Genomic DNA, 18,422 nt, shown 5'->3' on the forward strand with positions numbered 1-18,422 from the left:
AAATAAACTGCAAATTAGACAATCCAGACCATCCACTTTTCTTTATGATGTCATTGTTGTTTTCTTTTTTTGACATGCACAACTTTCCAGGGGATCATGTGACTTGTTTTATGCCAGAACTTGTTAAATCTTTAAAGCTTTTTTTTTTTGTCCTAAAACGATTTGGACTTAAATATATTAACTATAGAAAATACAAACCTCTTTTTCTTCTTGTTGTCAGGACGCTGAAGGCACGATGGGAAGGGAAACACAGAAGCCCAAGTATAAGGGGTAAACTCAGGGTTTATTAAAGGGAGAACACAATCGGGGGCACAGGGAAACGTCAGCGACTACAAGACTTTAATGACAAGACTAGGGAAAGACTAACTGGGAAGCACTTAAATATAAAGACTCGACTGGACAAGACTAGGAACAGCTGGTAATCAAGAGGATTCCACATGAGGTTAACGAGGGGGCGGGGCACACAGGAGGAGCGGCACGATTGGGATGTGGGTGGTGTAGCAGATACTGAAATAGCGGCTCAGCAGCTACAGCGGGATCTTGATTTAATTAGTGACTGGGCCGATACCTGGCAGATGAAATTTAACATAGACAAATGTAAGGTACTCCATGTAGGGAGCAGAAATATAAAGTACAGGTATTTAATGGGACCTACTGGAATAAAGGTAGCTGATTATGAGAAAGACCTTGGTGTGTATGTTGGTGCTTCCATGTCTCATTCTCGCCAGTGCGGGGAAGCAATAAAAAAGGCCAATAGGATGTTTGGGTATATCTCCAGGTGTGTGGAGTTTAAGTCAAGGGAGGTAATGCTAAGATTATACAATTCCTTAGTGAGACCTCACCTAGAATATCGTGTGCAGGTTTGGTCACCATATCTTAAAAAGGATATAGCGGCCTTAGAAAAGGTGCAGCGTAGGGCCACAAGAATGATTCCTGGTCTTAGAGGAATGTCATACGAGGAAAGGTTAGTTGAGCTAAATTTGTTCAGCATCAAGCAAAGGAGACTGAGGGGGGACATGATCCAGGTCTATAAGATTATAACAGGTTTGGATGCTGTTCAACCGAATAGTTACTTCAGCATTAGTTAAAATACAAGAACTCATGGCCATAGGTGGAAATTAGCGGATGAACATTTCAAACTGGATTTAAGGAAGCACTTCTTTACACAGTGTGTAGTCAGAGTATGGAATAGTCTTCCTGATAACGTAGTGCAAGCAAGTTCTTCATGATGGTATTTAGAAACAGAGCCTTGAGATAAAACTTCAAAATGCAATATGCTCCAGCACAGCGATGCTCAACAGATCATGCAAATGACTTTGCCAAACTTTTTCAAGTGTGCTGGGAAAAAAATAGGAGAGGAGTGCCTACAGCAGATGCTCACATGGGCTTTTGAAAATGTATTTCAAAATTGGGGAGCATTGGGCGACTTTTTACAGGTCCTACAAAACCTTTTCATCATTGTGCACTGATCCTTAAAATTGCACCATACTATAGGGAGGAAGTTGGACTGGTAGGAGAACCTTATGATTTGGTCTGAGATTGTGTGTTGGAGGTAAGTAGCCACATGTGAAATAGCCAGTACAGCAGCGGAGGGGCAGGCTGCTGATGCCCTGCCGGCATTTGTAAGCCCAACCAAACGTCTGAGCATCAGTAGTCCTGTAGCAGATGCAGTTCCATCAGTGGGACACACCCTTCACTCAGTTTTTCTGGCAGTTCCCACTGCCTACACGTCCCGGTGTCTCTCTGATGACAAAATGAGTCAGTTCTTAAAAGCTCCTGACTTTAAACTTGTATGTGGTTCCAGCTTGTTTGATTTGAGGGTGGTTTAAGATCTAACTGAATATTATATGAGCCATATTAGCCATGTGTTTATGGGGAAAAAATGTCTCTTCATAAACAAAATCCTTGTTCACAAGTACAACAATAAAGACACTAGGACATAGTACTGAGATGTCCTAAAGAGGATTCTGGACGTGTCGTGCGAAATGACCAAAAAAGGGATCAGTAGCCTACACGAGACTGAAAATGCACAGTGCTCGCAAAAAGTCTTAAGACGCTTGCTTTTATTCGATAAAAATATTGCAAAGCAATGGATTTTATAACAGAATGATTGCTTTATCCATTTGCTCACTATATATATACTGTATATCTGGCGCGGGGAAGCAGCACAGGAGCCGGCAAAATCAAGTGAACACGGGTTTATTTTGGGGAAACACACTCAGGAACATGAAAACAACGTCAAGACGTTAATGACCGGACTGGGGAAACATATTCTAACGCGGACTTAAATACACAGCAACAATCAGCATTACTTGAAACAGCTGGTAACACGGGGATTCCACATGAGGTAAATGAGGGGGCGTGGCACACGGGAGTATTCGTAAGTTGAAGATTCGTAAGTAGAGGACCCAAAGGATTATTAGGAACACCATACTAATACGGTGTTTGACCCCCTTTCGCCTTCAGAACTGCCTTAATTCTACGTGCCATTGATTCAACAAGGTGCTGAAAGCATTCTTTAGAAATGTTGGCCCATATTGATAGGATAGCATCTTGCAGTTGATGGAGATTTGTGGGATGCACATCCAGGGCACGAAGCTCCCGTTCCACCACATCCCAAAGATGCTCTATTGGGTTGAGATCTGGTGACTGTGGGGGCCATTGTAGTACAGTGAACTCATTGTCATGTTCAAGAAACCAATTTGAAATGATTCGAGCTTTGTGACATGGTGCATTATCCTGCTGGAAGTAGCCATCAGAGGATGGGTACATGGTGGTCATAAAGCGATGGAGAAGGTCAGAAACAATGCTCAGGTAGGCCGTGGCATTTAAACGATGCCCAATTGGCACTTAGGGGCCTAAAGTGTGCCAAAAAAACATCCCCCACACCATTACACCACCACCACCAGCCTGCACAGTGGTAACAAGGCATGATGGATCCATGTTCTCATTCTGTTTACGCCAAATTCTGACTCTACCATTTGAATGTCTCAACAGAAATCGAGACTCATCAGACCAGGCAGTCTTCAACTGTCCAATTTTGGTGAGCTTGTGCAAATTGTAGCCTCTTTTTCCTATTTGTAGTGGAGATGAGTGGTACCCGGTGGGGTCTTCTGCTGTTGTAGCCCATCCGCCTCAAGGTTGTGCGTGTTGTAGCTTCACAAATGCTTTGCTGCATACCTTGGTTGTAACGAGTGGTTATTTCAGTCAAAGTCGCTCTTATATCAGCTTGAATCAGTCGGCCCATTCTCCTCTGACCTCTAGCATCAACAAGGCATTTTCGCCCACAGGACTGCCGCATACTGGATGTTTTTCCCTTTGCACACCATTCTTTGTAAACCCTAGAAATGGTTGTGCGTGAAAATCCTAGTAACTGAGCAGATTGTGAAATACTCAGACCGGCCCGTCTGGCACCAACAACCATGCCACGCTCAAAATTGCTTAAATCACCTTTCTTTCCCATTCTGACATTCAGTTTGGAGTTCAGGAGATTGTCTTGACCAGGACCACACCCCTAAATGCATTGAAGCAACTGCCATGTGATTGGTTGATTAGATAATTGCATTAATGAGAAATTGAATAGGGGTTCCTAATAATCCTTTAGGTGAGTGTATGTTAAGCATAATTTCTCAGTTGATTTTTTGTTATGTAAGCAATAAATTTGCAACATTTTTACTTTCTTTGAGCTCTGTAAAAGTAAAAATAATTATACTTTAGGTGTGCGTCTAATGTAGCAAAGGCACTCTATTAGATCTGCAAAGAAATACGAAGCCAACTGTAGCTACATTCAAAAGAAAATTATTTAAATCATGCACCTAATGACTGATCTCACACACATATGTATAGTGATCAGTGAAACTTTATTACTTTTATTAAAGAGCTGTTTTTACGCACCCAGAGCTGCACAGGCCATCCGCCACATTGGACATTTTGCTAGAGAGTTGATGCAGTTGTGCCCTTGCAAAATTTGTCATGCTCCATGTGGTAGGCCTGTATTGGTAGAACTCTAGGGCTGATTTTTAATCCCAGTCCAGGCCTGAATGCACCTGGTCATTGTATGAGTAATGCAAATGAGGAGTATTGCTTTTTGTTCTTCAAACCATACTTACCTCAGAAATACGCAGATCGTCAGGCCTGGAGGTTATTGAGGTAATGGCAAGGGCATGGAGCACACCACTCCTGTAAGGCCCATAAAGTCTGAGACCGCGGACCTGCCCAGCCATCCTGGGGCTGTCACAGGGATTTGTGGTCGTTTGCCTGAGGCTGTAAAATGTTTTGAAAAGCTCAAAAAAATAAGAAAAAGAAAAATGACACTAAATATCTCAGGGGACACCACAGTCTCGACAGCATAATGATTTATGTATAGGTTATTGAACTTGTCGCATTCTCCCTGTTTGATTGTAAACATACAATTTAAGCAGCATTGTACAGAACAATCACACATTATCTGACCATTTAAAAATAGATAATGATAAGCAGTGTCCGGACTTTAAACAGTAGCTGTGTATTAAACCCATTATTGGCAGGGGACACACAACAGAAAACTTTTACACAGTACTCTGTATCCTATTGATTGAATATGAAGTTTAGTGTGAAGTGACAGGAGAGGCCCAAACATTTTGATTTGATACAGAAGTTGCCAGAAGCAGTTCAACGTTACTATCATCATATTGGCCTTGTGAGTTGAAATAAAGACTGAACGTGCGCTCTACAGTTGAGCTTTACTTGCATTACAAATATATGCCCTTTACCACTACATTAGCTGCTGACTCCTACACTGGATCTCATCCCCGGCACATTTTCAGATCACAGGGTGTGGGCATGGCTTCAACTGAAAGAGACGGAAGAAGTTAACGCAAAGAGAGGGTGCGAGACTCAAAGATCCCATAAGTCATGCTTGAAGAAGGTGGCAATAATGTTGCCTAGCAACTGTGGATGCAGCAATACTGGGCAGATGCTGAACATACAGAAAAGCTGCAGAGCCCTGCAAAGGTGTTTTAACCGAAATGACATTTTACCTTTTTTTTTTATTACGTCTATAATTTGTTTCTAAAATTACTGCTGCATAATTCAATAAGAAATACTGCTTGATAATGTGAAGCTATTCATCATACGCTCTTAGGCTCCAGTGAGGGGAAGTCTTTACCAGCCTTGAAAATTACCCTGTTGATTCCGTTATGCACATCATAATTTTTAATATATTCAATAATGATCTGTCAGAAAGTAACATGCTTTCTCTGTGTTTAATCTTCTCTGTTTGTGGTTATGATTGTAGTTAAGAGTGGTCAGCCTGACTGGCTCTGCTGATGCTCCGATCCCCCCCCCCCTTCCCCAACCCCCAGACCCAGAAAACCAGGGGTTTACATTCCATCCCTACCCAAGTGTCACACTCATCAGATGAAAAAGCTATGTTGGACAGTGTATTAATCACTGCCATATTGACATTAACAAGTGTGTAAGCCCTCTCTATGCAATGAGGCACTCTTAATTTTTGATATCCAGAATTAATCAATAATTCAGAATTTAGTCATTTGTTCAGGCCATATTAATACATTCAGTTAGCATTAGGAAAGTTTACTTGAAACATTACATGGAGATTAAAGGGTGGATCAGAAAAAAAGACTTCAGAACTGACAAGTCAGCGTATTAAAAAAACCTTAAACAAATGGACAGTAGGTGGCGTAGTAGTTGAAGTAGTTTTAAAAATGTCCAGTATACTCCAGCTATAGTTTTAAACAAGGGTTTAGTGGTGGGTGTTCTACCCGTGAGAAAAGCAGCAAATTGTTATATGTGTAATTGTCAGATGTTAAGAATTTTAAATTTTAATAGTATTTTCAGAGAACTGGTGAGAGAATGTGTCAGTCCGACATGTAAATGGAAGTGATCACCATGGTAACACCTGATTTCTAGCCATTATGTTATGTCTTGCAGAACCTATATCTGTATAATGTTGAACATCAGTTCCCCACATCAGATTTCATTCACCACATGTGCCATTATTGTTGAATTTAAAAATACAAATTTCATTGCACCGAAAAGCACTAGATAAACATCAACATAAAAACATGCCTTTTAGTTCTACCGCCTTTTAAAAGAAGAGCGTGCAAGGACAAAAAAAATTAAATGTATGACAAACAAAGCATTTACTTAAGGTATCGTCGTCCCTGTTATGCCACATAGATTATGTATTGGGTTTGATTTATGTAGTTCATATGGTTTCAATAAAAATTGACATTACAAAAAAATTGTTATGACATCTCATTTGGGTAACACCTTACATCCATTAATAAAACTAAACATGCGAAAACGGCGCACTGGAGTTAATAATTCAGTTCTAGTTAATTATTAGCTGTCTGATTCACTACATAATGAGCATGTCTATTAGTCGCGATCTACTTATTCAAATGAAAAACCCACAACCCAGTCTAAGAGCAGAGCCATCTCTTCCATTTAAGCGGAAAGCTAAAAATGGTTTGTGATTATCCAAACCCGACATGATGCTCCATCGCCTTACTGCCTTTTTCACCCCGGGATGCCAAGCGGATTCTCCGGAGTGCTTGGGAAGCCAACCCTCTTTCCTCCCACCTGATTGGACGAGGGCAGGCTATGAACATAATTTATGCAGGCCTCTGACATGCTGATTGGTGTTTTTTTTAATCATGAGTCCCGCACCACGATCGGATCGCAGGCGAATTTCACTAATACACTTAGGCAGGTGCTAGTGGGGAATATATATATATATAAAGATTGCTTTTTTGGTGTGTGGAGATATGATTCTGATCTCTAAAGAGATCATGAGCTGTAGGAGTTTAGCCGTGAGTTTTCAGCCTTGGCAGCATCGTGTGTCGGCTTTCTGCCTGATGTTAGCATGTGTCGGAGTCAGGTAAGTTTGCACTGAGATAACGGATAAATGGCACTGTGTGCAAATTATACCAGAAATGCGTTATCTTTAGTCATTGCCAGACAATTTTAAGTTAATATTTAATATGTATATCCATGGCGCTCTTTTTAATTAGTTTTTTATATCTATAATTATTTTTAATGAACTGTGATGAACTGAAAAACGCTTATCCATATGCTGAAATACACGTTTTTTTGCAATACCCTCCGGAGATAAAAATGCGTGCGGTTCCTTGCAGAAAACGAATAGCAGTTTCTTTTACCATGAAGATCACAGTGTAAAACCCTTGCTTTAAAGCCGTGTTTACGTGGCGATTGATCGGTCCCTTGCCGAGGCTAATATCTCCCTGTCCGTTTTCAGTGCAATGTCACAGAACGGAAACAACCTTGGAAATCCAATTTACTCTATTTGAAATAAACGCACAAAGTCAGATAATAGGACAGCATTTAATTTCTAATTAATTTGAATAAAATATCTTTCGGATTTCACTGCCATTTATAAATACTGTATAATATACATGAGCGTTTTTCGGCGCATGTGGAGAGGAAAAGTGTTTCATTCATTACACTGTCCGTCTAAAACGAAGTCGTTTAACGTCCTAAAACAGACCATCTGTTGTAACCTTCAAATATATCAGCGTCCGTGGCGGCATGTTTGAATGATTTGGAAAGACTTAGAAATGCGGCAAAGGGGCTTTTTTCCGTGGCAATATCCAGTGAGCACCCTGCCCCCAACCCTGCTAAAACGAGCTACATGATTTATTGAACTGGACGAAATGCTTAATACATTTACAATTGGTGAAAATATGATTATTGATTTGCGGATTGGTTTGGGATAATATAAATAAGCAAGAAAATCGGTTGTTATTAGGTTTGCAATAATTCTGTCATAATACTGATAGGGAAATTAAGTATTGGTTTGAAATTAATGAGGCTTGCCAGGTTATTTATAGATTTCTTTCTTTGTTTATCCTTATATTTATTTATTTAATAAAATTTTGCTTGCAGGCTGTTTTCTGTTGGCCAGGGAAAGGACGCAGAAAGAGAGAGAGAGAGCTCCCTAGAGGAATGGGTAAAAAGACCTTCACGTTTTCCCTGGTGACTGCATATAAGGGTTGCATCCCATGGTGGTGTTAAACTTTAAAATGATGTGTCAGTGAGGTGTGGGACAGGTCACCTGTCTTGGGAGGGACAGCCAGGGCACGGTCCCTCTTTACCTTGACAGGTGTCACCAGTGCCAGTCTTGCGGCTTGTCTCTTTGCATGAGTGCAGGTTCCTTGGTTGCATACGTGTCTTAATTGAAGCAGTGATATTTCATCTGTTAGTTTTGGTTGTTTTCCAAACTGTTACGACTCTGTGCTCAAGCTGTATTAGAATGCTTCTGTAGAATAAGCTGTAAATAGCTATTTTGGTCCAGATTAATGCATCTGAAGGCATAAGTTGTGTAGAAGGTCTGGTAGATTGATTAGTAGATCAGATCACTAATAATGGCAATTATCTCTGGTTACCCCCAGTTAAGCAGTGTGACATCTTGATAAACTTACATTTGTTCCCTTTGCTCAGGGGAGGACAGTCTGCAGAGATGTCTTGTATCCTACAGAGGTTGGCCTTTGCCGGGAGGTCATGACCTCTCAGTGTCTTATTGTGATGTCAGAGCTGCGGCCTGCATTCCTGTGCTTAGCCGCATAACTTTACAGCATGGCAATGGTACTCTTCTCCAACTTACAGGTGGATGGTCAGTGTCGATCTCCAAGCTGTAGTTGCTTGAATAACCAAGTAGACCTCATGCAGTAGTCAATGGGGTAGCCAGCGCAGTTCTATGAGTTTTAGAAAACTCATTTTGATAAACTCCTGAGAGGCAGCTGAAACGCCATAATGGCCATAGTATCTGATAAAAAGCCATTGGAAGCTGAGATGTAGCCCAGGGCTGTTTGTGACCCTGCCAGCAGAGCTTTGGACGTCTCCATAGTGTACAACCTTTCCCCATGACACTGCCAGTGAAAACTGCACTGCAGCAGAGCTTTGGATGTCTCCATAGTGTACAACCTTTCCCCATGACACTGCCAGTGAAAACTGCACTGCATGTTCCCAAACCAGCCGTCTTTGGTGGGCTTTGTTCATCCAACACATTCAGCAGACATTTCAAAAAGCTATAAGCACTATATATATATATGCTAGATAATCAGGAAAGGGGGATTTACATTTAGCACCAGTTCTGGTTTTCTAATTGCTATTTATATATAGTCATGCATTGCTTAATGACAGGAATACATTTTGAACAATACATCATTGGGTGATTTTGTCATTGTGCGAACATTATAAAGTGCTTACTCAAACCTAGATGTTATAACTCACAACACACCTAGGCTACCGTATTTTTTTTCTATATATAAATAGAAAGAGTATACTCTAAAATAATAAGAAATACAGTATAGTAAATACATAATCTAGTAACATAGTTGTTTATTTTCATTATCAAGTACTATGTAGTGTACATAACTGTACATGCTGTACGTATATATGACTGGCAGAGCAGTAGGTTTCTGCACATCAGCATCACCACAGACACATGAGTAATGATGTAATAATGTTGCGCTACGGCATCGCTAGAAGATAGGAATTTTTAGCTCCGTTATAATTTTATGGGATCACCGTCATATAAGTGGCCCACCATTGACCATAACGTCCTTATGCAGCACAGGACCGCATCATAAAATAATTGATAATTCTAATACTTTACTTTCCGTTTTATTATTTATAATCATTTTTTCATTTAAAAAAATCTCAGACATGCAGTTAGTCAAATGATGTTGGGTGAAGACAGCTGAGATCTTAGTTTAAACAAAAATTGTTCGATGATACATATTCCCATGATCCTATTCAGGTGTTGTTGGAGAATGGAAGGATAGATGGATATTGTTCTTCCCTCCAGGAGGGCGGCGCAGTTAACAAGCCCATTTCCATGTATCTCACGGTTCATCACAGCGTCGGCTAATTCAGTTCCCGAGAGATTCTCCAAGCATATTCCCTCCACGGTGTCTGGGAGGATCATGGGCTGTCCCTTGTATCTTTGGCGTGGCGGAGGGGGGGGCGTGATTACAAGCACGTTCACAGCTACTCAGTCATGCTTGGAAGGAGCAGTTAAAATGGTCTGGCACTGGTCCAAGCTGTTGGATCCACAGCAGTCTCTCATAGCGGGGTAATTAGCATGACACACTGTCAACCCCCCACCCCCTTTTCCCCCGCCTGTGTGCGACAGCTCCCGTGCTGTGATAGGAGTGGGGCGTGGGGGTCAGCATCTGGGCTGGCAGAATCGGAGCCCCAGGTCTTCTGGGAACCTCAGCTTTCTCGTCTTAGGGTCTCTGGCCCAGCAGCTGAGGAGTGTAACTCTTGGAGTAGCTCAGACGGACATAAAAACAGTGCAGCTCCTACGACGGACTCTTTCCTTGCTAATTCTCTCACGCGGCCGCTCCAGAGGGTCACATTTCTTGGAGCGCGATGAGGTTGGAAGGTACGGTAGAGGTTACAGATTTTATTAGTGCCTGTGGCCTTCTGGTGAAATCCTCTGAACACCATGTCCGCACCGTGGCCAGGATGTTCTTGTAAATGTCTGTTTCCGGCACCCCTGAGTTATAAGGGTTGCTTGGGTTTACAAACTCCTTTACTGAGATGTGTTGTTTGTTTTTTTGCCTCTTTTTTCCTCCCAAGTTTGGCTTTCGGCCCAAATAAACTGGAGGAGGAAGATTATGAAGATGTCCCCATAAATAAGACCTGGGTATTATCGCCTAAGGTCTATGAAAGTGATGTCACCTTGATCTTAAACACGTTATTGCAGGGTTACGACAACAAGCTCCGACCTGACATTGGAGGCAAGTCACTGTGGCTTTGTATTGTAAATCTTTGTTTAGTTTCTCATTTGAATTTGCGTCATGAAACTGTCAGAGACCTTGTGCTATTAAATGAGCACTGTGTCTCATTCTCAATGATTTGGCTCTGTAAAACTCTACAAACTTAACGTGCAGTTTTGTGTTTGCAATACATAGACTGCATTGTGTTGCTCCTTTTACATTGTAAGCGGTTTCTCTATTCCTGTTGAATTCATTAGCTTGTCAGTAACATGTCCAATCCCAGATATTGAACAAGGCTACTCAGGTGCTGTGCTGTAACTGAGCCAAACAAGCATTGATTGATTTGTAATCTATTGCCTTTTACATACCGAGTAAGAATAAATAAATTTGATTGTATTGCTTCTCAGTGAATTTGTTAGAAATCACAAAAAGGGTAATATTTTACTTGAGGGGGCATAAATAATGTAGTATTATTATAACTTATGTATTAATTAAGCACAAACTAAGTCTTAGTTACGTACTGATCTCATGTTCGTTGATCAATAGCAAATTGTGATATCTTTTATCTCAAGCAATTACTATATTTATTACTATCATTCTTTATTCTACAAACTACTGAAGAAACAAAGTAATGAATAACAAATTAAATGCTGGTCTCATATTCATTCATGATGCATCTTTAATCTCACGTACTGTACCTACTATATTTGTCCATGATTTGTACTTCAGTAGTCTCAGCTACTACTAAGTATTTGTGCCCCCTCAAGTACAGTGTTACCCAAAAAATGATAAATGTGACTGAAATGTAAAATGTTGTGAATCCTGTCATCAAATTTGAATAAACTTTGGTCGAGATTGTATGTACAGTATCATTATGAAGATCTCTGACAAATTATGTTTTAAATGTATTTGCTTAACCTACTTTTTAAATGTCTTACAGTAAGACCGACGGTGATTGAGACGGCGGTTTATGTTAATAGCATTGGACCGGTTGACCCCATAAATATGGTGAGTGAGTAGCCTCTTTATAGGCAGCTTGCGGATTCCAAGAGTTAAATCTGTTGTCTGACATTATCCAAACAGCGTGGGAGCATCCTGCCTATTTAATTCGAAAGGCACAAGCATTGTGCGATGAAAAATCCACCAAGACAGTCTTCGTCCCGACCACATTTCAGCTAGTGACTGTGAGTGGAGTACAGATAAAAGATAAAAATGAAGATAAATACTGTTGGCTGCTTGAATTAGGCTTTGTTGATTCAGACACCTGGTTACCTGAGGTGAATGATTTCAGAAGCCTGCTGGAGGCCTGATACAGACCTTGCCGGGTGTATCTGCTTTCTGAGAGACAGTCATAAGATCTTCGATATCTCACTTTGCACATATTATTTTCTGTGCTGTGGAACCTCCCATAATATTGGCTAACAGCTGACAAGGTTATGACCAGTCAGCATCTAGTTCAGATCTTTAGACATTCTGCTGTTGACTATGTTATGATTTCTGTCCTTTATTCTATTCTATTATAAACCTTGATGGGGCAAGCAGATATCTGACCTGCTGCTATCTTCAAAGCAGGAGAGGCGCTAAAACAGTTCACGTGTTTGTCTCAGCTCTGAGTCAACTCTGCCATGTTTCCATTTCATTTCAGGAGTACACCATTGACATATTCTTTGCCCAGACGTGGTATGACAGCAGGCTGAAGTTCAACAGCTCAATGAAGCTCCTCATGCTCAACAGTAACATGGTTGGAAAGATCTGGATCCCTGACACCTTCTTCCGCAACTCCAGGAAGTCGGACGCTCACTGGATCACAACGCCCAATCGGCTTCTGCGGCTGTGGAGCAATGGGCGGGTCATGTACACATTGAGGTGGGGCTGCTGTGTCATCACCCAGTGTCTCATTCTGATTGGTCGCCTGTCTCTACTGCTCAGTGTCTGCGCAACTTTGATTTGTGCATCTGTATTCTGTGCTGTAGGGCTATTTCTGATGAAAAGTGTGCTATTTGTTGACGCATAGAGCTGACTCTGTTGTTACTTTTAGTTTCAGTGCATAAAGTACAAAAAAGCTTATCGATTGCTATGTTCTTTAGCGATTTGTTAAGTTGCTCAGACATTAATGCAATATTGCACAGCTATACAATGCACAGGTGCAACCTAATATCTTTTTGTTTTTTTCTGTCATAATTTTGTTTTTGTCAGGTTGACAATTAATGCGGAATGCTACCTTAAACTGCATAACTTTCCTATGGACGAGCACTCGTGTCCGCTGGAGTTTTCGAGCTGTAGGTGTTCGATCTTGATCCGCTGATGCACGCAGCACACCCCTTCAGGTTCAGTAGCAATCCAGGAGAAGTGTGCAAAAGCTTGAGCCCCCATCTGCCATTCTGCAGTCATGAGCCCCAGCCTCACTCAACGGGGGGGGGGGGGGGGGTACTGGCACTGTTTGTAGGGTGATCTAGTGTGCGGCTCATGCAGTCAAACCCAATCAGGCATGTAGAGAGAGCGCATGCCCTCATCATCCACACTGTCATGTGTCTCATGTCTGCTGTGCTGCCATGTTCCAGAATCCTACAGTGTGGCCATTTCCTTGGTTTAAGAATAGATTACTGACCTTGTTGTCACAGAGTGGTGGTTTTCAACCCTGTCCTGGTGTCTCCCCGATCACTTGATTTTTCATTGTTTTTAATCGACAGTTTTATTGTGAATAAACCAATTTCTCAGTTAAAAATATGTTAAGATGGATTCCCTTTTGGATTATTACCAACAACGGACACTTGAAAGCATGAAACAAAACGAAAAAAATATGAAGAAATATGTTCACTTTGACTATTTTTTGAACCTTTAACAAAAGAAGGAGTAGAAATGTTATATATTTAATAGCATTCGTTATTTGCTTATATTTCTAAAGTTCAAATGAAGAAATTAGGAATAAAATGAAAAATCTTTACTGACCATTAAATTTTCTCATGGATATAATCTAGAAAGAACAAAGTGGGATATGGAATTTGCAGTAATATGTTTTTAATCAAACCCGGGCAGCCGGTGAATGAATAAACACCGTAAAGCAGGCGGCGTGTTGGAAACCACTGGCTCGCAGCGTCTGGTTCTGTGTGCTGATTCACCGCGTAGCTAGAGGCTGTGCCAATCGCCGAAGGTCCAGCCCGGTGCAGCCTCTGGTCTCCCCTCTGTGCCTCCTCAGATGGGTACCCTAAAAACGAGATTCTCTACCGCTGGCAGAGGAGGTCCGTGGAGGTGGCTGATCAGCGGTACTGGAGGCTGTACCAGTTTGCGTTTGTCGGGCTGCGCAACACGTCAGACGTAGCACACACTCAATCAGGTATGACCAACAGCTATTATTATTATTATTATTATTATTATTATTATTATCTACTTCCCACAGCAGTGCTCAGGATAAGCTGGAAGATGGATGGATGGATGGATTGAAAATTTTACAGATGAAACCATAGTTTTTAATAGGTTACTATCATAATGACTATAGGTTTTATTTTGCTTTAAAGCACTCTGCATTATGTTACAGGGGAATATGTCATCATGACCATCTTCTTTGATCTGAGTCGGCGGATGGGCTACTTCACCATCCAGACTTACATCCCCTGCAGCATGATTGTGGTTCTGTCCTGGGTCTCCTTCTGGATCAACAAGGATGCTGTTCCAGCCAGGACATCGTTAGGTATGCATTAATCCTATGAAAAGCACCGTTAGCATTATCATATGGTAATGTTGAGGTGGCTCTGTGGGTTAGAACATGTGCCTGTGATCAGATGGTTGTCGGTTTAAATCCCATGGCTGGCAGAGTGATGTCACCATTAGGCCCTTATCTCCAGTTGCACCGAGAACAGACTGGTCCTGCTTTTTCTCAATATGCTGCTTATAAAAGTTTCACCCAAATAAAATGTGGTGTTATTCTTATTATTGAGGGACAGTACGTAGACGTAAAGTGCATTAATTCACATACTGTATATATAATGCCATAGCATGTTCTTTAATATAATAATTTATTGCCTCTAATTACATTTGGTGGGCTGTACAGGCTTGGTGTTTCCCCCTACCCAGTGCGATGGGTAATTACCCCCCTCCCCCCCCCCCCCACTTTCCCAGCCAGGATACTCAGTTGATGGGTACATATGTTGCCTTTGACTGTATTTACTGCCCTAAATATCATGCTCTGCCATCTGCACTCTCCTTATATATTTACACGCAGGGATCACCACAGTGTTGACCATGACGACCCTCAGCACCATATCCAGGAAATCCCTCCCCAAAGTGTCGTACGTGACGGCCATGGATCTCTTCGTCTCCGTCTGCTTCATATTCACCTTCGCCGCGCTCATGGAGTACGGAACACTCCACTATTTCACGAGCAACAGGCAGGCGAAGAAATCCAAATCCAGCAATGTACAGGTGAGCTGGCATGTACCAGCGGCGCCCCCTAGAGGCCTCGTTGCACAACAGCAATGCAGACATGAGAGTGAAAGCTCCATCTCTGACATTAAAACTACAGTTGGTTCTCCATATCTACAGGTTCCTCAGCCATGAAAATATTTAAAATAATAAAAAAAAAGGCAAATCAGAAAGTTCCAATAAGGAATACTTGAATTTGGCGCACGCCAAGCACTACGCTGAATCCATGAGAATGAAATGATGTGTGTGTGAGAGAGAATAAATTAATGTTTTTTTTTTTATATAAAATGATATTTTCTATATGTATTATAATAGCTGCACTTGTACCTGTCAGTATTTCCTAAACAATACAGTATAACAACTATTCTGCACTCGGTGGTACTTCAGAACTCGAACTTAGTCCGTTCAGAACTCCAGATCAAATCATAAAAAGTTCGAGTTCTGATAGAATTTTCCCCATAAGAAATAATGGAAAACCAATTAATTGGTTCCCGGCCCCAAAAAATTACACCGAAATATGTTTTTTTTAGAATTAAAAACAAAATGAACCGGATAAAACAAGAACAGCATATACTGTACTAAACACATCTAAGCACATTTATCAAAACAGTAATTTTTAAAGTAAGAAAATAAATGTATCCAAACAATGTGTAAAGTAAAAAAAAACAATGTGTCCTGCCCCGATTGACTGCTCCTTTGAATGACTAGTGTGGGTAATGGAGATAAGCAGTGTGCATAACATGTCTGTAAGTACCTGCATGATTCTGAAAATGAGCCTGGTTTAATGCTGTGATGCGTAGGATTTGTGTCCTGCCCATATTACAGCAGTAAATCTACATAGCAGGACCTTAAAGGAACAGCAGTGATATGGACACTTAGTACTGTGATTTATTTATATGCACTTTAGATTTTTAAACACCTGCAATTATTTAGGGACTCAGACATTCCTGTAGCATTTACAGATCTGTTTAAGGGCAGTGGGTGTATAATTTCAAATTAAAAGTTGTTAATTCAGAAGAAGAATTTTCCAGCAGAGATGATATCATTATATAAGCATAGAAATACAGAAAAACATTCCTTACAAGACATTATAGACTATTAATCGGTAAACGGTCCACATGCTTAATAACAGCAATAACGGCTGACATTTTATTTGACTATTTACACATTAAAACCAGACCTTCAATTTTTGTCGTTACATTAATCTGAAAATCACATAAAATGCTAGACTATGCAATGAGTATAACTCAAAGAATTTTCGGTATATAAGCTGGTGCAAAAAGCCAACATGCTAGAAACGCTTAACAAATAAAGTTATTTACTAGTTTATCATCTGCTACAAAAATGCAGACGACTAACTACCAGAAAGACTTATTTCCTACTTCTAACATTTCCAAGGCCAGTAGAATCATGAAATAAAAAATGAGTCTTTATTGTGAATGAGGCATCATAAACGGACATCTCTGTCCAGACCACTGACGTGGGGATGAGGTCCATTTCATTTATTGGGTTTACAAAATGTAAACCCAAGTGCAGCCTTAAGGTTTATGTTCCATGTACAAAATGGCATGCCTGTTTCTTTATCTTGAATTAAATGAAGACCATGGGGACCTACAGAGCTATAAACCAGTGGGTTGATGGTTTAGATCTGGCCTTGATTCTCTTGATAGTTCTTGCATTGATTTCCTTTTTTGTTCTTTTCACTTTTTCCCTGAGGTTCAAAAACATGTGATTCTGCTGAATGTTTACAAGTTCAGGCGAATGTTTACAAGTGCCCTATGTATATAATGTAAGTGGTAATGTTCCTTAATTTTGGAAATGCCCTGCGGAGGGCTTATATTATGGCTCCTGGGACATTTTAACATCTGGATCATCACACCACCAGCGAAATTCATAAATTGACCTGGCCCTTCTCTGCCTCCCCAGCAGAAATCCACTGTGGTGAACATCCGGCCAGGGCCATCGCTACTGCAAATGAACAACATCGCTCCCTACCACGAGGAGGACGACTATGCATACGAATGCCTGGATGGCAAAGATTGTACCAGCTTCTTCTGCTGTTTTGATGACTGCCGCTCAGGTGCTTGGCGAGAGAATCGCATGCATGTCCACGTGTCCAAGATCGATTCCTACTCACGAATATTCTTCCCCACTGCGTTTGGCCTCTTCAACCTCGTCTACTGGGTCGGGTATCTCTACTTATGAGACAAAACTTGGAGATGCAAATTCAGTTATTAAAATAATCAAACATTTTATGATGATCTTTCTCCTCACTACATCCCATATTAAAAAAAGAAATGGGGATTCTCGAAACAAATCTATTGATACTTATGAGAAGCAGAGTTTTTAGTCTAAAATGGCAGGAAATAATAGACTCTGACCCCATTATAATAAAAAAAAAGAACAGAAGGAAAAACTATGTAACTGATGTAAGAACTCTGATGATATAGTGTGATGTTTTAGAGGCAAAATAGAACTTATTAAAGTTTTCGGTTTAGCGGTACATACTGAAAAGAATCACGCTGTCAACCCACCTATTAAAAAACTATTAGAGGCCAGATGGCAGCCCAGCAAAAAAAAAACCAACAGCTGTTCTCCGTCTTATAATCATTGGGGAAGAAATCAGATATTTCACTTTGCCTACAGAGCTACACATTGCATTGCAAAATCGGCACTGTGGATGGAGCCGGATTTCCTGAGTACGGCATGGTCATTTCCTGTGGGCTGCATGCTCCTCCATCGCAGCTGAAATTGTACTGACCATAGCAATAACAGCAGTATGGGTCATGTTATCTCTTCTCTGTTCCTAGCTTTTGGTTTACGGTTTACAGCATATTCTAGGAGCTAAAAAAAAGTGATATGTCATTATCTTTCCATCAGCCTTTTTCATTTGTTTTTACTTCTGTAGTCTTACATATATCAATGATGAAAACCAACTGTGAGAGTAAAATCTGATTCCTAGCAATTTAAATATAATATATATATAAAAAAATAGCATACAGAAAGTATGCTAAGCATTTGTTTTTGTCCAGAAATATTTTTCTCCGCATTTGTCCCAAAGCTTTCCATCATTTAACACACACATGCATTGACACATCCTTAAATATTCAGCTTTTGCCTTTTTTATTTGTATTATTTTAATAAGTATTGGACATTTGATCACATTTAGCCATGATTAGTCTGCCCGTACCCAGACTAATACCATTATTACTAAACTTAGTTTTTTACTTAGTATTATACTGAAGATGTTTTCTG

At 40.6% G+C, this 18,422-nt stretch overlaps 1 protein-coding gene across 2 annotated transcripts; it reads left to right on the forward strand.

Moving 5' to 3' along the window:
• Window positions 1-6,674: 6,674 nt before the first annotated feature.
• On the forward strand, window positions 6,675-17,420 carry gabrg1 (gamma-aminobutyric acid type A receptor subunit gamma1). 2 transcript variants are annotated; one of them, XM_023838690.2, is made up of 9 exons: window positions 6,675-6,883; window positions 10,609-10,769; window positions 11,689-11,756; window positions 12,394-12,614; window positions 12,945-13,027; window positions 13,945-14,082; window positions 14,284-14,436; window positions 14,968-15,167; window positions 17,094-17,420. In XM_023838690.2, the coding sequence occupies exons 1-9, from the start codon at window positions 6,771-6,773 to the stop codon at window positions 17,370-17,372; spliced, it is 1,416 nt and encodes a 471-aa protein (XP_023694458.1). In that variant the 5' UTR covers window positions 6,675-6,770; the 3' UTR covers window positions 17,373-17,420. The 2 variants fall into 2 exon arrangements, with proteins under 2 accessions (XP_023694458.1, XP_023694459.2); XM_023838691.2 differs by lacking the exons at window positions 6,675-6,883; window positions 10,609-10,769 and having other exon boundaries at window positions 11,562-11,756; window positions 17,097-17,420.
• Window positions 17,421-18,422: the final 1,002 nt, after the last annotated feature.

Source organism: Paramormyrops kingsleyae, chromosome 25, assembly GCF_048594095.1.
Source record: "Paramormyrops kingsleyae isolate MSU_618 chromosome 25, PKINGS_0.4, whole genome shotgun sequence".
Classification (NCBI taxonomy): Eukaryota; Metazoa; Chordata; class Actinopteri; order Osteoglossiformes; family Mormyridae; genus Paramormyrops; species Paramormyrops kingsleyae.

What these genes read in the sequence shown, in the direction of transcription:
- gabrg1 (XM_023838690.2), top strand. Translation starts at nt 6,771, where the DNA reads ATGATTCTGATCTCTAAAGAGATCATGAGCTGTAGGAGTTTAGCCGTG. An exon ending in TTAGCATGTGTCGGAGTCAG is followed by an intron (nt 6,884 to 10,608) that starts GTAAGTTTGCAC and finishes TTTCCTCCCAAG; the next exon opens with TTTGGCTTTCGGCCCAAATA. An exon ending in CCAAATCCAGCAATGTACAG is followed by an intron (nt 15,168 to 17,093) that starts GTGAGCTGGCAT and finishes CTGCCTCCCCAG; the next exon opens with CAGAAATCCACTGTGGTGAA.